The sequence below is a fragment of the Vipera berus genome (assembly GCF_964194415.1).
Source record: "Vipera berus genome assembly, chromosome: 6".
NCBI classification, from domain to species: domain Eukaryota; kingdom Metazoa; phylum Chordata; class Lepidosauria; order Squamata; family Viperidae; genus Vipera; species Vipera berus.
This window is the reverse complement of record NC_138208.1, coordinates 63,485,659-63,511,014: the sequence shown is the minus strand read 5'-3', so window position 1 is coordinate 63,511,014 and position 25,356 is coordinate 63,485,659. Positions and strand designations below refer to the sequence as shown.

At 38.9% G+C, this 25,356-nt stretch overlaps 1 protein-coding gene across 1 annotated transcript; it reads right to left on the bottom strand.

Moving 5' to 3' along the window:
• Window positions 1-380: 380 nt before the first annotated feature.
• On the bottom strand, window positions 381-25,239 carry BAIAP2L2 (BAR/IMD domain containing adaptor protein 2 like 2; the record flags this gene model as incomplete). The annotated part of the gene is made up of 15 exons (XM_081330640.1): window positions 381-511; window positions 2,703-2,743; window positions 6,864-7,050; window positions 7,613-7,666; window positions 9,168-9,399; window positions 10,093-10,216; window positions 14,396-14,536; window positions 15,535-15,681; window positions 16,500-16,616; window positions 16,948-17,019; window positions 18,888-18,949; window positions 20,288-20,374; window positions 21,103-21,178; window positions 23,992-24,104; window positions 25,140-25,239. 15 exons carry the CDS (start codon window positions 25,237-25,239, stop codon window positions 439-441), a joined length of 1,626 nt encoding a protein of 541 aa, XP_081186766.1. The 3' UTR covers window positions 381-438.
• Between the last annotated feature and the right edge of the window lie 117 nt (window positions 25,240-25,356).

The window sequence follows — 25,356 nt, the reverse complement described above, 5'->3', positions numbered from 1 at the left end:
AGGTTTATGAGATTTATAATCCTGGGTGTTTTGATCTTTGTGTATTCAATTAAGTTAGGTGTGCTGTGAAGCAACGCAGTCATGGATTCTTTGGCTAATTCTGGATCTATAGATGTGAACAAGGTTGTGACATCAAATGAGACCACGATTTCGTCCTCATCTATAGTCACATCCCTCATTGTTTGAAGACACTGTAGTGGAGAGTTATGGAGTGTTGGCTTTCTCTTGTGAGAGGAGACAGGCAAGATAAAAGAATATAAACAGACAGCAAAACAGCACTTCCTACCAGCACTGATGATGTTACCTAATTAGGGTAATGAAATGTCTGCAAAAAAGCAAAAAAGCTTGGAAAACAAAGTGAAATCTTTTAGAAGAAAGAATAACAGTAAAAACAAATAATTTTATGGTTGCATAAGTCTTATGATGAAGTTATCTTCATCAGATGATTGGTCCTGATCGATCATTGGTCACAGTCGGACGCAGCTTGACGGTGGCAAATGGGTTGGTACCTCTAAAAGGATAAAAAGGAAATAAATTCAATCACTGGGGCCATCTTAAAACAGAAGATAATGTCACACCTTCAGGTTGTCAAGTTTGAAAAATGCTGCACTAAAATGTAAGAAATGTATCAGTTACCCAGTCCTCGTGGCTGTGAAATGCTCATAAGTGCTCAAGGTTTTCCTGGTGCATATTTAGAATAAAATAAGAGTTGAAAGGGACCTTCTAGTCCAACCCCTTGCTCAAGCAGGACCTTATACTATTTCAGACAAATGTTGTTGTCTTAACAACCTCCAGTGATGGAGCACCCATGACTTCCGAAGGCAAGCCATTCCACTGATTAATTGTTCTTACTGATAGGAAATTTCTCCTTATTTCTAGATTGGTTCTCTATTACGCTCCCATCTGTTACTTCTTGTCCTGCCTTCAGGTGCTTTGGAGAATAGATTAACCTCTTTTTTTGTGGCAGCCTCTCAAATATTGCAACATTGCTATCATGTCAACCATGTCTCTTTTCAACACCCCAAAGTTCTTAGACTAGAGAATGATCTAACAACAACCGATGCTCTTACCAAGCAAGACGCAAGCCATACAATTGTTTAGAAAACAGGTGAAAGTGGTTCTGGTTGTTTGTTTGTTTTTTAAAAGAAAACCCACAACATAAAATTATAGCATATACAGATACAAAACAATGGTACATATGATCTGGCCTATTCTTTCAATGGAGTGCAAAACATGACATATAAATCTTTTACAATGCAATCCTATAGCCATGGTACAGTACCCTTCACCCAGCAGCTTCTAAGAGAGTAAACAAATATAATAAATAGTTATGCCAAGAATTATTAAAATCACCAGCAAAACCATAGCCTTAATAGGACAGAAGATAAAAATATGCAACAGGCTAAGTCTGAGCAGGCTGATTTTTTTTTAAAAAAAACCTCACTTAAAAAAAGGCTTAATGTTATGTACTGGGCTTGTGGTGATACACCATGTGCGTTGCTGGAGCAGCCAACGGCTCTCCAGCAACCCAGACTGGCTGTCTCCGGTCCTGCAATTGGCTAGCCCCAGGCAGCAAGAGTAGGTTCAAACCCATTGGCTGCCACCTAGGGGCTAGACTATATATTGTGGCTGGTTGCAGCCCAAGTTTCAGTACAGTTCCAGCAAGAATAAAGTATGAGTTATCCTGTACTCAGCCTCGTGTCATCATTCCTGCACCCAAGAGCCCACAACTTAACACTTAATACAATCCAAAAAGACTGAAAGTGGGACTAGGACACTTATGTTTAAGGAGGGTGATCCCTAAATGAAGTATGAGGCTAATTGTTCTGTTGCAGGGCGCTTTGATTTTAGAAGGAACTTGGAGACAATCTTCAGTAGATCAGGATGAACAGGAGGATGTAGGGAGAGGGGATCCATGAAGGGTTTGGATGTTGTACGAATTGTGACGTGCCGATAGTATTATAAGGCTGGGACAGAGCCAGCTCTCTCGTTAGCAGCTATTTCAGGCAGCAAGATATAGGTGCTTCCAGCTACCAAAGACTAGACAGCCACGAGGTGGCAGCAGAGAATTACAGAAAAATGTTGGCTTCATTCTAATGGCCATCCAGGTTTTAGCACTCCAGAGCAGGCGACCTTTACTTAAAAGACAGTATGTTTGTGAGATTTTTCATTTATTCTTAATAAAATGTTGCTAGATGAAGGGAGAAAGACATGTGGCAATTTTAATTTTTAATTTTATTTTTTTGCCTCTTGGCTGCCTTGGATCATAGCCCCATCTTTTGCTTCACTTGCAAACAGCAAAATGACTTGCACCAATCAAGCTCTGAAATAGTTCTTAAAAACTAACATAAAATTAGTTTGCAAAATGAAGCTATGGTTTTTCATTAAATAGACATTAGTGCAATTTGGCTGACCTGAATAAGTCTTCTGCATATGTACTCAATCTCTCCATTCCTCCCCTTTTGAAACAAGCCAAGATATTAAACCGACTTTAACTAAATAAACAATCATTTAGAATGATCTAAATCCTGGTTTACTTCAAAGTAATTGCATTTGCAAATAGTATGAAGGCAGAATTTTTAACCATCATCAGATATAAAAAGTGCATTTAGGAAGGTGGCTTTTATTTCTTGAGTCTTAATAAATGACTCAAGAAAAAATGGACAGCATTGATTCACGCTCAAATTTAGAGGAAAATGTACCTGGGGAAGAGCTCTGGAGGATGATCCCATCTTGCTGGCTTCTGCAATAAATCAAAAGTATGGTAAAGCTGGGAGGAAATCCCCTTATAAATATTCAGAAGAGAAAAAAAAGCAAATGCATACACGCATATGACTCCAGAACTGCTTTCCTAGGAGGCCAGTCTATTTCTGGCTCAAAGGATCCGCAATGTGACTCTGTGTCCCTGGACTGATTTAATCACACTTTGCTCAAGCCATCTTCATTCCCAGCTTTCTGGCACATGAACAGCCCACATCTCCAATCCACCTAAAGGCCAGCTTTAGGACCACAGGACCTTTCTCGAGTAGAAAGGTGACCTTCCTCATCTTTGGAAAGATGTAGAGCATTTTTTAAAGGAAGGAGGAAACTGCTCTTTCATTTTCTAAGGCCACTTCCACAACCATCATATGGAAGAAGGAAATAAAAAGAATTACTTGGACACACCTGCCCGGTCCCTTTTCTTGTTTTGTGTACATCTGGCAAATCAAAGAAAAACCCCAGCTGTTCTTACAAGGGGAATACAAAGGCATAAAGGACCCTTTCTCTTTGAAAGACATGTGGACAGTAAAGCAGGAATTTCTGGATGGGGTGCAACCTTCACCTGGGCTTGGTATGTTTAAAATGACAGATTAAATTAAGGATGGTTTCACATACAACACGGGTGAGCCATAAATACCAGCTTGTCATGTGGAGAGATTTGGTTATGTGAGCAACTTCCTTCTTGTTTCGCTTTGTTGAGATGCATATACACACTTCAGAAAAACTCACTGCACCCAAGGATGTGTTCACATGAACAGCACTGGATACTTTGGTAATGGCTTTTCCAATGTGTGCACTGAAGATTTTGGGCTTCTTTCAATTTTATACAATATACATAATGTGTGTAGTGTAATACTTTTTGTGCTTAAGTATGTTATGGACCTATAAAACCTATTTTTATTTAAATACATTGAAAGCGGCCCATTCCAGAAGAATGGGTGGTTTTAATCAGATTGCTCCTTCTTGGGAAACTGATTTTCAAGGTCTTACAGCTGCAGTGTTTTCCAGCTTTGCTGCTGGCGTGTCTTTTAATAGATATTCCTTGACTAAAAAGCTGGATAAAGAAATATAAATCCTCTTTTCAGAACTTGCAAAGTTTTAAAATGTATTCGCTGTGATGTCTGAACAGGAAAGATGACCTTTTCATTTTTAAGAGAGAAGCGCTTGTCTATGGAGCGTTCACATATGCTAAGATGGAAAGGGAAAAGTTTGATGTGTTCCCTCCCATCATACAAGTCAGATGAAGTTATCTGAAGTAACCACATAATTCTTTTAATGAACAGATGAGCATATTCATGGGGTCAAACTGCATATGAGTCTAAATGCATCACTTCAGATCCATAGATCAGTGCTGAATTCTAAACAGCAGGTGTGAAGGATGACAGAGCCCATGATGGGTGAGGTGTGGCCTTTCTTGTGATCCCAAGAAAAAATACCTACAGAAGCACTTGCAAGTCCTGGAGAAAAGCGCTCAATGTGGGCAATGTAAACAAAAAGTGGGTACTGTTGTGTAGCGGGTTCTTTGGCGCAGGAATGAAGACGAGGCAAGTGAGTTCAGGAAAACTCATGGTTTATTACTTGCAGAATCTGAACTGAGAAAATGGCTGTAACTAGCCGCAATATATAGTCTAGCCCCTAGGCGGCAGCCAATAGGTTTGAAGCAACCATTGCCGCCTAGGGATACCCAATAGCAGTACTGGAGACTTGTAGTCTGGGTTACTGGAGAGCCGTTAGCTGCTCCAGCAACCCACGTGGTATTACTAATGAGCCCAATACATAACAGGTACCCAAACTTTGAGGAACCCAGGATGTATTTTATGATCACATCCTAGGTGGAGTGGAGTTGCCCATTTACACAGTAGCCATCAGTGGGATCAGTCATAAACTGTTTTTTAGAAGGAAAAGCTTTGAGGATGTTTCCTATCAATATCCCAGTGTTTCTCAACCTTAGCAACTTGAAGATGTATGGACTCCAACTCCCAGAATTCTCCAGCCAGCATGCTAGGAGTTGAAGTCCCTACATCTTCAAGCTGCCAAAGTTGAGAAACCAACAAGCTTTCTACTCTCTGTGGCTTCCAGCAATAATGGAGTGTAGAATAGATAATTCAAATGTTGCTTTCTGCATGTCAGAGTTAAAGAACATTGAAGCACATTTTTTAAACCATTCGTGTGAACACAGCCTAATTCTCAATCCACAGCAAACAGTAAAAAACAACACTGTTTTTCATTTCTGGAGGCGGGGACCACCATAAAACTAGCATTGTTTTATAAATCCAACCCCTTTGGAAGAGGTACTCCAAAGTGCCCAACCCAGAAAGAAAGCCTAGGAAGAGACATCTTCCCAGCTGGCCCATTCCCATCACCACCATCCCAGTCCATGTTCACCACTCAAGGGTCCTACTGTTAGCAGAAAGAGCTGCTGTCCCGGAGCCACCAGAAATCAGGCTGGGATGTCATGGAGAAGAGGAGAGAACTGAAGGGACCCTAAGAAGGGAAAGAGAAGTGACTGAGACTCTCCTGGTGGGGCAGAAGAGCAGAGGACCAAAACTGATATGGATGAATTGCAAGGAAGGATTAGGTTATTATGCTTCTACACAAAAAAGGAAGAACAACAGCTCCAAAGAAGACTGAAAACTTCCTCATTGTAGGGGCTGTAAATTAATATATCAAGAGGAATTGGAGAAGTTGTGGGAGGCTACGGTGAGACTATGACAGACACAGTTCACTGGGTATGAAAAGGGAAATTCCTTAACCATTTGGGGTCAAACTAGGTGTGATTTTGGGAACACAACTAACATGCAAGACTTGTCCCTTCGTGGAAACAGCAGCTTTAAGGAAGCAATTTTCATTTTAGACCACAGCAAGGAGTAACTAATAAACTCTGCCTTCCCATCTCTTGCATGCCTGCTACTTCTTGTGGGACCGTTTTGTGGGGGTGTTCTCCCTGCAAATATTAATTGTGTTTTCAATAAATGCCCATGTTTATTGTCTTCAGTGCAATGGGTATTTTATGCATTGGGTCCAATATTAAAATATTATTTTAAGGCAGTCACTCTCTTTGCCTCAATTGGTGGGGTTCATAATCTAATTGGCTATCATATAACCCTCCCAAGCCTGGTTTTCAGTTTAACTGCAGGTATGCAAGTGAGTATATGTTTTAACACCACTTTACAACTTTGGGGATATGATCAGGCATCACTTGCTGTGCCCTCAAACTCTGGAAGTACTTTATCCTGAACTGGATACTTACGTTACTGCCCCACTTTCACTCCAGGGCAGACAGGTATGCCACATACAGTAGATGAGTAATTATTTTTGTACACCAAACTCTACTAAATGTGCAACTACATCCTTTGATACATGACCTAATTTCTACTCGTGCATCTCTAATCTCTAATAAGTAACATCTAACATCTCTAATAAGCTCATATGGGCTGATGAGGAATGGTTAGGTCTACCTTACCCACTGGCTTCTTCCTGTAGGAGAGCACAAGGAAGGGCCAGTAAAAACATTTCTCATCATAAGCTATTTTTTCTCCAGCAAGACCTTCTCTTGCTCAAAGGTTTGCCCTACTCAGCCTCATAATCATCATCAAGCCAGCTGCAGAGCTGTTTGCTTCTGCAGGGAGAAGTAAACAATAGGAGGCTATTTTTTACAATACAGTGGTTGCCAGAAACACCTACTCTGACTTAGGACAGTTCAAAAATGTTGCCCAGATTGAGTTTATTTTCCATAATTTTGTGCTCCAATTTTTTAAAAAATGTGGGTGACCATACGATTGTCCTTATTTACAAAGCAGCCGCCACTGGATTGGTTCTAGCACATTTTAAGTAATCATAGGAAATCATATGATCTGACCACAACCCAACTCTTCCACTGTACCAAACAATGTAAGAAAGATCTCTATGGAATAAGCTTCTCCAACATGGTGTTGAGGGCCAAACTACCAGAGTTTCCAATCAGGATGCAGTTTAACCCTTTTGGAAGGCCAGGTTGAGGATGTTTGCTGCAAACCATCATCCATCCAAATTTACAGATCTATGAATAAATCTGGAGTCCTGAAAAGATCTTCAAATGCTACTCATTTAATGTACAACTTTACCTTGGAGCCCACACTGGGAGTTGCAGCATTAGATATGCTGTTTGGAAGAGTGCCTGCTCTCACCGAAGACGGAGAAGATACTGGAGATTGAGGCCTACTGGATTTTTGCCAATACTCATCTGGCACTGAAGCAGTAGACTGACCTAGAAGATTGTCCACACTATGGCTGCTCCTCAGGGGGAAACCTCTAAGCAAGAAAGGAGAAAAAAGTTGACAAGGAAATGAGTAAGCATACCATTTTATTTGGCCCTAGCCTCCAAACATCCTGCCACTTAACTGCAATATACCTATTTCTCTTTCCCATTCCCTTATTGTATCATCACAAAAAAATGTAGAAGTTAATATGCAGTAATCTGCAATTGGAAATAGTTTTAGGACTGAGGGGAGATTTGAACCTGAACACTCCCAGTATTAGGCTATGATTCTATAATACTCCATGTTGGTCAAACCTTTCCCAGTTTACCCCCTTTCCCACAGTACACTTTAGCCAAGATTTGAAGCTTACTGTCTTGTCTCATTCTGGAATGAATGTCAGTTTGAATTTTCACAGGCTGGCATCTGAAATGGGCTTGGTTACAAATTCCATTTTGTGTCAACTCAACGGAGTGGACACTTCAGATTGAAGTGGTATAGCAATGCATGAGAAGAAATAAGACAGCTATTCACTCAAGCTCATTAGCCAAGTTTTCTTAATCTAACGTATCTCCTAAACTTCACCACATACACAATCCAGGTTGGGAGTACTGTACCTGGGGGCTGATGCCTCCAAAGACTTTACAAAAGCTTCAGGAAACCAGCCACTCCTGAAATCAAAGGCACAAGGCAAGAGTCACTTTTGATGTGGAACCAGGAGAAAATTTGGACATAAATTTACATTAAAATTGAATTACAAGAATAAAATGTATATTCTTTTTTATGTCTTATACAATGCTGAAATAGCAAATCTATATGATAGTATAGTACAGGGCTTTTCGACCTTTTCACCCATTGTACCACTTTCAGGATATGGCAACATCCAAGTACCACCAGTCGCCTAGCAAGGTGTCAAAAACATGATGACCAAAAAAAAAAAGAAGGAAAAAAGTGATGGACAGTTCGCTTAGTGACTGTTCAAAGTTACAATGGCACTGAAAGAAGTGCCCCCCCAAGCCACAACCGAGCAAGACACCTGCCTGCTTGCCCGGTGGCGCTCTTCCTCCTGTCCGAGGTTTCCATTGTTGTGAGCATTTCGGTTGAGGATTGGCAGTGGGGGGGTGTTTGGTTTTTATTCCTCCCCTCTGCTGGATGTTTGCAGCAGGTTTTGGTCACTTCACATGACCCTGGGACACTGTGACCATCATAAATATGAATCAGTTGCTAAGCATCTGGATGTAAATCACAAGACCCTGGAGATGCTGCAACATTCCAGCTGATTGGCACTTCTTCTGGGCTCAGCAGAAATGCCAGGATCAGTGCCAGGCTCCAGCTGGAGCCTGGCGCTGATCCTGGCACTTCCGCTGAGCCATGACAGCCCTGCAGCTCCAGTCGTCTGTTGCTCAGGCTTGTGCGGTGCTGCCACCAGTTCAGCTCATTCCTCTCCCCCGCTACTTCTCTAGGATGGTCGCGTACCACCTGCCAGGTGCCAATGTACCACAGGTGGTACCCGTACCACTGGTTGAAAAGCCCTGGTATAGTATATCTATATGATTTTTAAAGCAAAATTTTGACTTAGGCTTTTAGGGCAAGAGGGACAATTTTGAGCAAACCTTTTGAAAATTTTTAATGCTATAAAGTTCCAGAATTTTCAGAAATATAATTTGAGTCACCATTGTTTTACATACAAAAACACTAATTGTTTTAATAAAGCAGAGTAACAGAATAACAGAGTTGGAAGGGACCTTGGAGGTCTCCTAGTCCAACCCCCTGCTCAAGCAGGAAATCCTATACCATTTCAGATGGTTGTCTAATCTCTTCTTAAAAACTTCCAGTGTTGGAGCATTCAGAACTTCTGGAGGCAAGTTGCTCCACTGATTAATTGTTCTGTTAAGAAATTTCTCCTTAGTTCTAGGTTGGTTCTCTCCTTGATTAATTTCCATCCATTGCCGCAGCCCCTTAGATATTGAAACACTAATCCTTCTTTTCATTAAGCAACAAATAAAATTAAATAAAATGTAATTATATTTAATAATTTCAGACTTCTGTCCCATTACCAATTACTGCATAGTGGCTACCTTGTGAGGAGATCTGGAAGCTGCATCAAAGTTTACCAGGCCCACCATCTGCCGCCCAACCCCATCTGACAAAAATAAATCTGATCAGACTTACATTGATGTGCCTTCCAACTTGCCATATAGCCAGCCATTCTGAGCTTCTGGTAGGAGGACAGTAATCACGTCTCCAGTGCCAAATGGCAAAAGAGTCTGGTTTGAACCTGTGACATGAGGCACAGTTGCTTGCACTTTGAGCAGATGGTTCCCCTCTTTACTATCAGCCTCTGCCCTTGTTGCTGCTGGTTCTCCGAAGGAGTTGGAGCGAGAAAGACCAGGAGAAGTGGAGCCTGTGACATTCAAGAGACCAAAACTCTTCATGAACTTATTCTGCTGCTGCAAAATCCCACTACTGCTTCAAAAGAGACCCAAATTCCATAATGATTGGTTCATAAGATGCCACCTGAGGCAAAACTGTTTGGTGTCTGACTTCCGTACTTTCTGCCCCAGAAGTTAAATGAATTCCATCTCTGTTAATGTCCAGGACATTCTCAAGACTTGGTTATGTCAACAGACTTGGAGATCCCAGAGAACCAAAGACATTTAGAGGTGGCTAACTATTGTGGGTGATATGTGGTTGCTATACTTACTCTCTTTGTGGTTTTTATAGTCTATTTTCTTTTTTTAAATGATAATGATTGTCCATAATTTTATAACAATTGTTTTTATGATTGATTTTATACTGTTGCTTTATTTGATTATTGTGTGCAGTCCAGAGTCCTCTGGTGAGATGGGCAGCTACTGTATATAAATTTGATAAGTAAATAAGTACAATTCATTTCTCATAATTGCTTTAATTATATTCATTTTTATGTAATCCCAAATTGCTTTATTTCATCCTCCCAATAATGCTGTAAGGTAATTTAAATACTGACAGACTGACTAGAATAAATACAAATGTCCATTATTTCACTCACAACAGGCATGTGTGTCTTAGCAGAGATTAATCCCTTAATCCCTACATTATCCCTTTACAGTTTTACCAAGTGAGGGAGTTCTTGGCATTGTTTTCCTTTTTGTTTCTGGAGGAAAGGATGGCACCATCTGTAGAGTCTCCTGGGAGAAGCGCTGTCCTGCCACGAGTGGACCAAAATTGCTTGGAAGCCTCTGGAGTTATAGCAAAAGAAGAACAGAGAGAGTGAATCCTTCCAGAAAAGTATTCAAGAAAGCAAGTTCCAATTACAGTGACTGAGATATTCTTACACACAAAATTGCCATATCTTCTGTTGATCTCGACTAGGAGGTTTAGGCCCACCATTTCCTTTATGTTCTTCAATTATTTTAAAGATATTTAAATTATAATTTAAAATTAAATGATTGTTAACTAATATAATTAATATATAATTTAAACTGAATTATGCATATACTTCTCCACAGTGCTTTTTTTGTAAAAGAAAAAGGTGCCGGAACTCACACATGTCATACAACCCACCTTGCCTACCCTACAAGGTTCCATTCAAAAAAGGTGCCGGAACTCCGTTCTGAGCGTTCTATGAGAAAAAAAGCCCTGCTTCTCCATTAGTGCTGGAAAAATAAATTCCCTATTCTTTTTTAACAATTTTACAACTTAGACAAATACCAAGATAGAAAATTAGGATGCACAGTCATATATAGTAAACAAGGTTTAGAAAACAGATCAATGAGAAAACAGGATGTGAAGATTATTATTTCTTTCAGGACAGGAAACTCCTAACTCTACTAGGATATGGCTAAATCTAGTACAATATCACCAAGTAACAAACTACAAAATGATTTTGCTCACCCTTTTATTGCTACAGAAACAGTTGTTACTTGGTTGTCTAAATATTATCTAAGTAAAATCAGCTTATAAAATATAAACTTATGATTTAATAATTAACACAGTTACATGTGCAAAAAGGTACTGTCATTCATTTGTATGTCTAAAAACTAAATTTTTAAATACGTATTTGAGAAAGAACTAAGAAGCTCAGGAGCATCAACAGCATTTGTATGTGTGCATTATATCTCTCTCAACCTACTATCTCCCAATAAAAGAAATATAAATGAACATTAAAAAGTGTATGTGATCACAGAGCAATACACATATAACTCTTGCCTAATTAACTCTTATATTTCTGTCTCATTGTCAATTGAATTCCTATGCAACAATTTGTGTGGGTGAAAATAATACTGAAAAGCAAGAAAAGCCTCATTTCTCAACACTATCCCTCATTTGCTTTGTATCTAATACTCTACAAAAATAATTTAGGGTTAGTAGAGTTCAATTTTTCAGATGCTGGGGAGTTACCATGCACTCCTACAGCATTATTCTTAACCGCTTTTGGTTGAGGCTGAGAAAAGCAGTGACATAACAGAAGAATCTGCATACAACTAGATGTAGACACTTCAGGGGAGCATAAAGCAAGTTTTAAAGATGGCTGCCTCCTTGCTGGATTAAGAGACTTATCCAAAGCTCCCCTTTGGGAACCTCAGCTCCCTTGACACCTGACCTCCTGCTCCCCTTGAATCAACTGTCAAGCGACTTATATTTTCATGAGGAAAGAAGCACACTAATATATACACTAACCATAATTTCACATCATGTTTTCTCCAAACCATCTATTTTCTGTATGTGAAACATTCTAAGCATTTTTATTAGTCCAATAATCATTAGGTTTTATAGGTTCTTCCTCTTTTTAAGATATGCTAATAAAATTGCACAGACTGTAATATCCTGAGGATTTTGAGGGTTATAGACCACTTTTTAAGTCTCCGACCAATGCATGTCTCTAGACACAAAATTGCTACAAGATTCGTTAAATCTTCAAAGATTCTGATTCCTCAGCACTTCCATCACATGTGAACGTGCACGTTTTCAGTATCCAAAGGTCCCTGATTTCTGATTGGGTTCGCCATCTCCTCCACTTCACAATTTATGTTTCTCTCGGTCCCAGCCAAGCCCAGAATAAGCCTTGAAATACAGGTCATTCTCGACTTACAAAAATTCATTTAGTGACTGTTCAAAAAGTTACAACAGCACTGAAAAAAATAAGTTACCGTTTTTCACACAACCATTGCAGCATCCCCGTGGTCATGCAATCAAAATTCAGACACTTGGCAACTGATTCATATTTATGACAGTTGCAGTGTACTTGGGGTCATGTGATCATCTTTTGTGACTTTCTGACAAGCAAAGTCAATGATATATTTTCCAAAAGCAATCTGCCCAACTGCACTCACAAAATACATAAACACAGATGCAAGAGGATAAATTCATAGATTGCAAGACAGATGAATCCTTGAAGCTCTTTTTGCCTTTCCTTAAGCTTTGGATTGTCTTTTTGTTAGTTATCATTTCACAGAAGGTGGGGAGAACTGTGACAAGCATAGCATTTGAAATAGAAAGAATGGAGACTGGTTGACTGATTCTCCAATAATTGCTCTGTCTTCTAGTGGCTAAATTGAGCTGGTGTATGAATTGGATAGAAGAACTATACAAGAATGAGCTTAATGTCCCTGATAATCACAATGAGGTGATCACTGATCTCGAGCCAGACATCCTAGAATGTGAAGTGAAGTGGGCCTTAGAAAAGCTGAGCAACAACAAAGCTAGTGGAGGTGACAGTATTCCAGCTGAGCTATTCAAAATCTTAAAAGATGATGCAGTAAAAGTGCTACACTCAATTTGCCAGCAAATTTGGAAAACTCAACAGTGGCCACAGGATTGGAAAAGATCAGTTTACATTCCAATTCCAAAGAAAGGAAGTGCCAAAGAATGTTCAAACTATCACAACATTGCACTCATTTCTCATGCTAGTAAAGTTATGCTTAAAATCCTACAAGCTAGACTCCAGCAGTATGTGGATCGAGAACTACCAGAAGTACAGGCAGGATTTTGAAGAGGCAGAGGAACTAGAGATCAAATTGCCAACATACACTGGATCATGGAGAAAGCTAGAGAGTTCCAGAGAAACATCTACTTCTGCTTCATTGACTATGCTAAAGCCTTTGATTGTGTAGATCATAACAAACTGTGGCAAGTTCTTAAAGAGATGGGCGTACCAGACCATCTTATTTGTCTCTTGAGAAACCTATATGTGGGCCAAGAAGCAACAGTGAGAACTGGACACGGAACCACTGATTGGTTCAAAATTGGAAAAGGAGTCCGGCAAGGCTGTATACTGTCGCCCTGCCTATTTAACTTATGTGCAGAGCACATCATGATAAAGGCAGGGCTAGATGAATCAAAAGTTGGAATTAAGATTGCCAGAAGAAATATCAACAACATAAGATATGCAGATGATACCACTCTAATGGCAGAAAGTGAATAAGAACTAAAGAGCCTCTTGTTGCGGGTGAAGAAGGAGAGTGCAAAGGTTGGGTTGAAACTTAACATTAATTAAACCAAGATCATGGCATCCAGCCCTCTCAATTCCTGGCAAATAGATGGGGAAGAAATGGAGGTAGTGACATATTTTATTTTCCTGGGCTCCAAGATCACTGCAGATGGGGGCTGTAGCCAAGAAATTAAAAGACGCTTGCTCCTGGGGAGGAAAGTCATGGCAAATCTAGACAGCACACTAAAAAGCAGAGACATCACCCTGTCAACAAAAGTGTGCAAAGTCAAGGCTATGGTCTTCCCAGTTGCAATGTATGGCAGTGAAAGTTGGACCATAAAAAAGGCTGAGCGCCTTTGAACTATGGTGCTGGAGAAGACTCCTGCGAGTCCCTTGGACTGCAAGGCGATCAAAGCAGTCAGTCCTAGAGGAGATCAACCCCGACTGCTCTTTAGAAGGCCAGATCCTGAAGCTAAAACTCAAATACTTTGGCCACCTAATGAGAAGGAAGGACTCACTGGAGAAGAGCCTAATGCTGGGAAAGATTGAGGGCAATAGAAGAAGGGGATGACAGAGAATGAGGTGGCTGGATGGAGTCACTCAAGCAGTAGGCGTGAGCTTAAATGGACTCCAGAAGATGGTAGAGGACAGGAAGGCCTGGAGGAACGTTCTCCATAGGGTCGCGATGGGTCGGACACGACTTCACAGCTAACAACAACAACAACAACAATGAATTGGATGAAGGTGCTCTCTATGAGCTGCAGACGTTCTGCACATGGATAAAAACAGGTCCAGGTACCTCTGAACTGCAGGAGGTGAAGAGAATTGGTGTGAAAGTAGCTGCACAAAAATTCAAGTATTGGGGATTGTCCATATTGATGTGATATTGGAGACTATGGTCTCCACTCCTTGCTAATTGTATCCTAAAAGTCATTCATTTGAAGCACCTTCCCTTCCCAGAGAGCTCTGTTACTCCACTTTATCTTACATTTTCAAGGTGAGTAGGAGTGAGACGGCCAGAGGGGGGTGTCTGGCTGGGTGGGGAGTTGAGCACATTCTGCACAGGATTGTGAGAGGCCTCCAGTTCCTCTTTCCACAGTGGTGCCTTGTTCAGGATGAGGGTCCGAGCCTTCAGAAGCAAATTAATTAAAACATTAGTTCATCTGAAGAAAGGCAAGAGAAAGGAGTCATCAGTTGCACAGTTTTAGTAGGGCTAATAAAAAGATATCTCGACCGGAATATTACTGTAAAAAGCTGTAGAAGATTTAAAATATTCAAAAATATGCTGTACCAAAAGCACATATTTGAAATGCACTCTTGTTCCGTTAAACTGAGCAGAAGTTCTCCAGAAAGGAGTAGGGTGAGGTTAAAAGGTTGAGGTTAATCACATGGTTATTATGGCCCTCTTGGTTTTTTGATCTGCCTGCAGACCCCCTTCAAAGTGCTCCAGTCTTGAGTGCCCAGGGGCAGAATGGCAGATATAAATACTCACAAATGTAAAAATAAACAATATCAGACAATCAATAATGTTAACCTTGTGATTTGTAGGCATCTTTTTATTTTGCACAAACAATGTTTTTTTCTTCTTTTCCTTTCAATTCATTTACCAGGATTCAAAACTTTTGAAGTCACATAGGTTGAAACAACAATTCTAGCAAAGGACAAGCATTTGCCATCACAAAAAGGGGCTGGAACCTTTTTTTAGAATTTAAAAAAAGTCTGCACTATTTGGCCACTGGGTTCTCTTTCACTTTTTAAATCTTAAGCTATTTCACCATTCCTTGACCCATTTCAAAGAGAACTAGAAGGTCAGCATCATTTAAATATATGAGCTTAGGGTTCTGTCCTGTTAAGATGTCGTCATGTCTTCATTCATGGTACAAACATTCCATGCTTGTATTTTAACTTGTGGAGAACGCTTCTCATAGAGAAAAGTAAACAGCATATATTAAGATCCTTCCTCCTTCTCTCTTCCCACCAGAAATTACCATATTCAGGACCTTTTAAAATCAAAATATTTATATTTATATTTAAATAAAAGTATCTGACATAAAACCAAGCTATGACAATGCACACATTTGTCTCCATCTCTTCCCCCATGTTACATTTGCCTCTCCTACTCCTCACTTTGGTGTAGAACTGGAGAAGAGTATTGGACAGTAACTGGTGCTTCTCAGCCAGGAATCGATAGCGGCGTTTCTCCTCCAGCTCAGCAGCCTGTTGGCTTTCACTGACGAAAACTTGCAACTCATTACGCAAATGAATCATGTTCTCCTGGAGTTAAGGAAAGAGAGAAAGGGTGGGGAGAAAAGAAATCCCTGTCAACCAGGTTCTCCGATAGGGAATGTCATTTCAAGATCCCAGGTGTCGTTGAGTTTTTATAGTTGACTGGGCCTTTATAGCAGTCACTGAATCATTGCAATGCAAGGTCCATTCCCTTCTGAGATACTTTTTCCACCTGATACCTCCTTTAGACTCAGATTTTATTTATCAGATCACTATCTAGGCCACAGTTCTTCCTCTTGTCTCCCAAGGTTATTCTCACAGTCCATTATATTGCCTGATGTTTGCTTCATAGGGAATAGACTTAGGAGTAGGGCATAGCGACATCCATGGTGAGGGTGTCCAAAGTCAAGATGGTGACTATGAATAACCTACCTACAAAAGTGATCATACGCTTGTAGTTGCCATCTTGATTTTTTTTTTTGAAGCTCTCCTGTGGATCCCCTGGTAGGAATTATGTATGACCCATCTTTGTGGGAAATTGGAGACAGATTTAGACATGTATTTACACTGGCATCCTACTGTTTCTCAAAATAACTCAAGGCAACTAACAAGATCCTTTCTTTTTTTTTTTATTTTGAAGAAAAGAACCCTCAGGAAGCAAATTTAGCTTTAAAAAAATCACTAAAGTTTCCTATAAGGATCCATCAATCCAGGGCACTTTATGGATGTGGAGATTTAAACCAAAGTCTCTCCATTGTAATCCAATATTCTGGGATTATTCCACTGTTTTTAAGCACTTAGTTTGCCATAGCTGGATCCTCTAGTCTTCTTCCACTTTCCACTAGACCAGACAGCCTGATTCCTACCTTCAGCTCCCAGACATTTTTATTTCGATGACCCTCCATCCTCCGCAGGTCCATCATGGATTTATCTATAATGGCTACTCTACGTTGGTATTCCTTCTCATATCGTTGTCGGCTATCCTATAAGTGAACATGTTTAAAATAAATAAAATCTTTACTGAGAACTCAGAAAAAAAATTAACAGTACAAATATGGTGGTAGCTACAAAGACTATAGGTATGACTGGCTAGATTTTTCTGGGCATCTAACATCAAGTACCAGCCATTGTGTACACAGCTGTGTGGTTCATGAACAATAAATTGTTTGCTCAGCCCAGCCATTAGTATATTATAAATAGCAACTTGTAAAAGACAAGAATAATTCAAGGGTCAGAGCACCTACAGTGGCTGTTCAGTAGAGAATAAGGAGAGAAAGCTAAGAAGAAACAGGAAAGGATCAGTCTGGCTCTTACATTAATAAACTGTACATCCAGCTTCGTGTTTTTTCCCATGTGCTGCAACAAATCTACATGGAAGGTCTCTGCCTATTCAAAAAAGAAGGCATTGTCAGAAATCATGTCTTACTCATCTAGCGTACCTGGGCATTTTGAGCAATTGTCTCCTGAATTGCCTGCAGCCTCCCTGATTTCCTACTTTCCAGTTAAATTGCAAGGGAAGGTATGGCGAAAGGGGGATTGTCACGGGCCTTTTTCAGTAATAGTCCTGCTGTTACAACTCTATTGCTTGAGAGTTTTTTCTTCACTTGGAGAAATATGAAGAAATCATTCACCCAATGTTGCTTGTGCGTTTCAGTAGAGTATGTTGACTTGCAAGGAAGTGTCTAAATTAGAGATACTACCTTGCATTAAAAAAAAACAAAAAACAAAGGTAAAGGTTTCCCCTGTCCAGTTATGTCCAATTCTAGGGGGCAGTGCTCATCTCCTTTTCTTAGCCAACTGAGCTAGCATTATCTGAAGACACTTCCATGAACGTGGTCAGCATGACTATATGCCAAGGGGCACAAAGTGCTGTTACCTACCCACCGAAGCAGTACCTATTTACCTACTCACATTTGCATGCTTTCAAACTGTTAGGTGGGCAGGAGCTAGGGCAAGAATAGGAGCTTATCCCATCATGTGATACTTGGGTCTTGAATTGCCAACCTTTATAGTCAACAAGCCCAGCATCTTAACCACACCTCTACTACCTAGCATAGAATAATGTAAAACTGTACGCCGTGATCAAAACATGTCAAACCTAACTAGAAGGAAAAAAATACATGTAGCATGAGTATTACTGGGACTGGTAACTCAGGTGATACCTCTATCTTACCAAAATAGCAACATGTGAAAACTTTGTTTGGCCAATGCCATGATGGTGGGCCACTGTTTTGAGGTTCACCTAATGATGACTAAAGCATACGGAACATACAATATAAAAGAAATAACTGGCAAACAGTTTTTGTAATGAATGAAAGGAGAGAAAAATATTTGTAATTGTATTTGTAAAATTGAGAAAACAGGCCAAGAAAATGCAGTGTTTTTTTGATGGAAATAATTTTTAAAAATATTACAGAAATGGGTGAAAAGGATTAAACAAGGAGCCTTCAACAAAGGGAATGGAATTCAGAATAGCAATGATGAAATGATTTGGAATAAAATTGAAGTGAGGGAACATTCAGTAGTTCAACACTGAGCGGTAAGTAATATAAGGATGTGTGCATTTTCCTTGGTTTTGAATGTATTTATGGACAAATGAGTAAGGACTACTTGCAGGGATGTTAGAAGTATATTAGATGGAAACATGTGTATGAGTGTACTGTATTGTATTCAGGCAACGACATGTTGTTGGCTGAGAGTCTCTACATAACCATGTTCAAAACTTTGTTCAAATTAAAAAGCATAATTGTATTTAGTTAGGAATGTAAAGTATTTATTTTCTACCCTTCATCATGAAAGCTGCTAGACTGGCTTATAAAATAATAAAAAAGAAGATAAGACTCAACCTTTCAAACATGATATTATTTCCTCTTTTTTTAATTGTATGTGTAAATTATCAACCTTTGGCCATTAGTCATGCCAGATGGGGATTAAGTGATCTGAAATGCAATATATCTAGAGAGAACTAGGTTGAGAATACCGTATACAGACACACATATATGACCAGGCTATAATAGAGATACCTTATGTAACTGTATGCTTCTGCACATTTCCACTCCCCCATACCTTCCTATAAATAAAATCTGAGTAGCAAGCAACTGAAAGAAAATAAATTCTCTTTTCAGTAATTATTTAGGACAACAGAAAACTATGTTAAAATGGTCATAACTATAACTGACAGAATTTTTAGTCATAGTTCTCCTGACAAAGTAGCAATGGTAGCATATTAATAACAGTTTCTCCAAGATACTTACAACTATTTCCAAGTTGCGGTTCAAATGCATTTGGGTTTCAGACATCTGTATCAAAATTTCACCTTTAGGAGGTAAAGAAAAATCATTTAATTATTTTTCTACTGGCAGTGGCTGGGAATTCTAAAAGATGTAGCACCTCCAAATACATTCAATGTTACTGTTCATCAAGAATTGTGATTTATTGAGCATGTGGGAGGAGGAAATTGGAAAAATGGTATTATTCCAGATGTCAAGGAATGATCATCAGAAAATTGTGATCTGTCTGTTTTGAAAAAAGCAATACTGTACTTTCCAATAATCAAAGGATGCAGCAATATGTATTACTATGGGTGCGATAGCTTACAATAATGTTTTGCATTATTTATATTGCTGGTGATGACCTATAAAGCCCTACATGGCATGGGTCCGGAGTACCTAAGGGAGCACCTGCGGCCGGCGTCAACTTCCCTTTGCCCAGTGCGCTCCCACAGAGAGGGCCTCCTCAGGGTTCCACCGGTCAGAGAATGTTGACGGGTGACCCCCAGGGGGAAGGCGTTCTCTGTGGGCGTGCCAGACCTCTGGATCGTCTACTGGTGGAGCTCCGGATGGCTCCCGACCTTCGCTCCTTCCGACGTGATCTAAAAACCCACTTATTTGAACAAGCTGGCCTGGTCTGTTGGGTGATGGGTTTTGGGTTTTAATTATTGATTTTAACTAATTTATTATATTTGGGCACAATTGTTTAATCTGTTTTTAATTTTTGTATTGTATTTTTTGGTATTTTATTGCCCTGTACACCGCCCTGAGTCCTTCGGGAGAAGGGCGGTATATAAATCAAATAAATAATAATAATAATAATATTATAACAGTGAATTCATTAACCAGTGATTAAAAAAATATGTTTTTTCTTTTTTCTGTATTTTTGGTTTATCCTTTTAACTGTTTGAAAATTTTATCTGTTTTTAAGATTAAAGATTGTTTTGTTACAAAAAAATAAAGATATTAAATAATAATTGTAAAAATAATTGTAAAAAGTATTAATGATCTGATCTGCATTATCTGAACCAGAGGTAAATTGTATTTATTTTGTCAATTTTTTTTTGAACTGGTCCAAAATAAGAAATAAACTTATCAGCCTATTGTATCTGGATATACAAGTCTGCATTCTAGCTCAGCTACACAGTCCTTGCATAGGGTTATATATCAGTTTGAAACATGAGTGTACTGTGAAAAGGATGGATCAATATGTAGATATAAACTCACAAAAATATTGTTGCAAGCATAATATACGGTATTTATCCCCCTCTAATATATTATTATTATTATTATTATTATTATTATTATTATTATTATTATTATTATTATTATTAATTATTATTATTATTATTTCATATATCACCTCATGGAAACACATGTCTTACCCAGAATTTGTGAAGTAGAACTCTGAAGAGCTTGTTCTCCCAGCTTCCGAATTGCTGTAAAATATACATCTGCTGCCTCAGATAATGCTGCAGGATTTTTTTTAAAAAAAGAAGAAAATCTGAATGTATTTTTGGCTGAGAATTCTTTTTCTCTTTTTAAAATTTATTTAAAATTTAATTGTTTTTCAATTATTAAAGCATTTAGAAAAAAAGCGTTCCTTGGGTTTTCCTCTGCCAAAGGTCAGCCCCCAAACTGCCTCTCTGGAAATCTTTTGAAGTTTGTATTGGGCAAAGAAAGCATAGGACTGCTTGGAAATTCCATTAATTTCATGTTATCCACAAGCAGAGCATGCAAAGCTGTGCATTTCTTCTACATGTTACAGTATGCATAGTATTGATTGTGGTGCATCTGATTATACAGATGGACTTGTTTGCACAGGTATTCTTCTCTATCCATGAATGGTGAGAAAGATCACCTTCTCTCTCGTGTATATATGAAATTCTACCCAACTAAATACAAACTGATATAGTAGTTGTTTGCTGCGTTATGGCTGTCCAACTCCAAATGATTATGGGTAGCTTATTTTTATTTTAAAAGCAAGAACCATAAGAAATAATGAAACAAATCATGCAAGTGAAAAAGAGAGGACATTATATAGCATCAAATAACTTAATGGGCAATCAGGTTTATGCCCAGGAGGACTGCCAGTTTTGCAAGGAATCTTGGAGTATCAGCAAGATATGTGTGCGCTACCTTGTCAGAAAGAGGATGGCAGACTGTAAGCAAGTAGACATATAGCTAGCTGTGTACTTACCATAAAAAGCCTGCAGATACTTGTTACCCAGATATATCAGCTTCTCCAAAGCTGGATTAAACTGTTCCAGGATGCTCTGTTATCCATCCAAATGAAGAAAAATAAAAACAATCTTACATACAACTTCTGGGTCTCTTTAAAGAAAACTACTGTAGGTCAGGTATTACTGTTTTCTATAGATACTCAATCAAGTGGGCCATCCATGAGGCTTAAAAGTACATTAAGCTGAAAATATCTTAACCACAGTTACTGGCCTAAATTTGGAAGAAAATTGGTGCCAGACAACATAAGGTGGTGCTATGTTGGGATCCGTTATCAGGGAGCAAAATGAGGGTATATACAACACTTTCTTCCCTCCCTCCCCCCCCCCCAAGTTAATCAAGGTCATTAATTATGCTTAGTTAGCTATCTTCCATGGCTGGTAGAATGTATCTACTAGTAAAATGGATGTTTGGATGCCTTTTTCCCTTGGGGATTGTTCATTGAGTTAATATGATCCCATTTCACGCCATCTTTCTCCAACTTTGGTGATCTTCCCTTCCATGCTGGCTCAGGAATTCTGGGAGTTGAAGTCCACGAGTCATAAAAGAGCCAAGGTTGCCTACCCCTGGCATAAGCCATCCCATTTTGTTAGAAGCTACAAATGGTTGTTCTTGGAACTACTCAGAATTCCTCAGAATTCCTCTAGAACAGGGGTATTAAACTGCTGGCCCATGGGCCAGCTGCATCATGTAGAGGCCACACCCACCCCAACTCCGGCAATGTGAAAAAAGTCACGATACGTCACGACATGTCACATGATGTGGCAAGTTTAACACCCGTGCTCTAGAATAATCTTTCCCAGATAAAGGCCTTCAAAATATATTGACCTACATCTTTCATCATGCCAGACTTTATGGCTAATTAGTGCAGATCACTTGATTCAAGAAAGCTGATCCTAGCAAACCTTCACTAATACTAATACAGGATTCACTGCCTGAATGTGAGATGTGTGTTAAAATGAAAACAAAATGCCAAATTCTGCCTCTGCCACCTAAAGAACTGGAAAGTTGGTTCATTCTTTGTTTAGATGTGCCCACTGGGCAATGCCATGGTTTGTTGTCTTTCTTTGAATAAACCAAAATTAGTGGAGTTCACATAATATTCTAAGCCAAAACAAACAAAACACAGATTATCTTCATCTATAGGCAATCCACTCATACGTAGCAAGAGAAATCAAGTCTCCAATTTATTTAAAGGTAAGTAAATAGGGGCCATAACTTTATTTTTTCAGTGTTGCAATATCAGTCATTTAGCTATAGTAAGGGCACAGAGAATCTATTTTCATTGTCTACTTGTCCAAAAATTAAGTTCCAAGAAGTAAATATATAATCCAAAAGATTATCCTCTGAAAATTTTAGCTTTTGTTGCAGTGATATTTATATAGTCCACTACTTTCCCCTAACACTAAACGAAGACATTGTAAAAACATATACTTTAAGGAGGAGGTCCTTCCTACTGTGGGAAGAATTACATCTCCAACAAAGCACTGTCCTTAACAAACTTTTCTATACAGAATCCAATAAATTCCATTCATCTCTTTAACTTTTCCAATTTAGTACAGGAAAAAAAGACTGTACCTATGTTCACTAGACATTCCATTCCATAGCTTTCTAACAGATACAATTATTTCCAGAGATACCAGGGTTCTATTATATTTGGATCCTAATTTTGTCCATCCAACCAAAGATGCTATATATGTAATATATAAGTTGCCCAAATCAGAAAATCAAAATCAATTATTCACTTTGTAAGGCAACGTTTAATCAAATATGGGACTCATTTATACAAAATACAGTAGGTTAAAAAATTAGTATACATGTTTATTAGAAATGAATGTGTGTGTGTGTGTGTGTGTGTGTGTGTGTGTGGAAAATATATATTTGTGTGTTTATGTATGTTTGCATTAGATAACTATTTTTATTTTTTTTATTTTAATTCCATTTATATCCCGCCCTTCTCCGAAGACTCAGGGCGGCTTACAAGCTTAGCAGTAGCCTTCATTCTATGTATATGCCTGCTTATTAGGGCTTTCACACACACCCCAAGCGGCATTATTACAAAGTCAGCTTAATTGCCCCCAACAATCTGGGTCCTCATTTTACCTACCTCGGAAGGATGGAAGGCTGAGTCAACCTTGAGCCTGGTGGGACGCGAACCTGCACTAATTGCAGGCAGCTGGTGTTACTTAAGGAACGTATACTTTATATTTTTGTTGTATTTTTTCACTTATTTTAAACACAATATACATTTTTATTATGTATTTTGCATCTTTTGGGTTATAAAAAAGTAATAAAAAAGTAATAAAAATATTTTAAAAGTACAGAAGGCCCTAGCATGATGTATGAACCTGGTCTTTAAGGAATTAGTGTTGCTTCTACTACAAAAGGCTGCATGATCTGATAATATAGAACAAACTATCGGGATACAAACACAACTGCTGCATATAATGTGAATAAATTATTTCCATACTATTAAATTTGTAACTAAAGCAGACAGAGATTCAAAGAATTAAGTTCCTCAGTTACTCTCACGACTTAAAACAGATATTATTAACTTATTCAAGTTTTTAAAGCTATAGCACTTAGAAGCTATACTGTCAAGCAATCTAGGTCACAGCTTTTAATAATCAAAGGTTTTCTCCATTTATATTTTAACAACTTCTTTCTACTCCATTTTGTCTCCTGCAGAATCCATTAAGGAAAGTCTTCTTACCACAAGTTTCTCTTAGCCAATTAAGAGAGGCTGTTACAATCCAAGGAACAAAGAAACCAAGCCTCACCTTATAAATAGTGATTGTCGATCTGTAGGATTGCTCCATCCTCAAATATTTTAAGACCCAAAACTCACTTCTCCAGGAACAGAGATGTTTAAGAAGATATGCAGTCCTAAAAAATACTTATGGATCCAGCTCTCCGATTGCAGCTGAAAGATGTTGGCTTGCTTTGAAAAAGAAGAACACACTGCCAGAGAGTTTAATAATTAATTATCATATCGTGCTGTTGGAACTTGATCTTTAGGTATAATCAGATATCAGGTAAGGCGGAATCTTATGACAGCTATGGAAGTCATATGATCTTCACCCTTAATTATGTATTGCAGTTTCCATATATGGTTCTTTGTGGAGCATTGTTCCATCAAACTAGCTTGACTGAAATAATTATAATGAAGATGAGCACTTTGAACAACTTATCTCCGGTTTGACTTAAAATGGCTTTTTCCACTTCTGCCTAACCAGGCAATACACATACAGGCTGCTACATCTTCATGACATGTTCTTTATTTCATCTTCAGTCCATGAGTGAAACAAGCTTGTTGCCCTTAATTTTTCCAGTGTTAATTAATGTTTTCACTTATATTCTAATACCATCACTTAGGTGGCCATAGGTAGAAATATAAAGTTGGATATCATCAGCATACTCATGTAGATGTTAAAACAGGAGTGAAAAGAGTGCCAAGCTCTGTGAAACTCCACAAACAGGGGCCATGGTTAGACTTTCCCCCCATCAATACTGACTGGAACCAGCCCCAAAGGATGAGAACCAGCATAACATTATCTACTTACTCCCAATCTCCAAAGAGACAATCCAGCAGGATACCATGATTAATGAGATCAAAAGCCACTGAGTAGTCAAGAAAAGCAAAGATGGGAGCACAAACACCATCTCACTTCCATCAAATGTAATCAATGCCATTTTATCCATTTCACCCAGGCTGTAATCTCTACTGAAAGAAGACCAGATAATCCAGTTTCTCCAAGGTTTCTTGAGCTGCCATAGGGCCACCATCTTTCCAGCCTTCATAAAGGGAAGGTTGGATACTAATTGAAAATTGTTCAGTATGGTTGGGTCCAGCGAGTGGTAAACAAACTATCACCTCTTTAAGGGACAGAGGAGTCACCCCTCTCAAAGAATTCACCATCATCAGAACCTAGCCATATGTCACCTCCCAGGACATTTTAGCCAACTGACAGAGACATGGATCTAAAATACAGGTACCTGAGTTTGTAACCCCAAGAACCCTGTCCTTGTCATTAGAACCAAAAGGATCAAACTCCTCCCAGATAACCAAGCCAGACTGAGCCTTGATCACCTCCATAGGACCTACAAGAGTTCAATTTGGAAGGCATCTAAGTGACTTTATCTGATAGGTGCCTAGCGTATCTCCCACAGCAATTTTCCAAGTAAACCTCTGAGTCAGATGGGCCAAATTTAC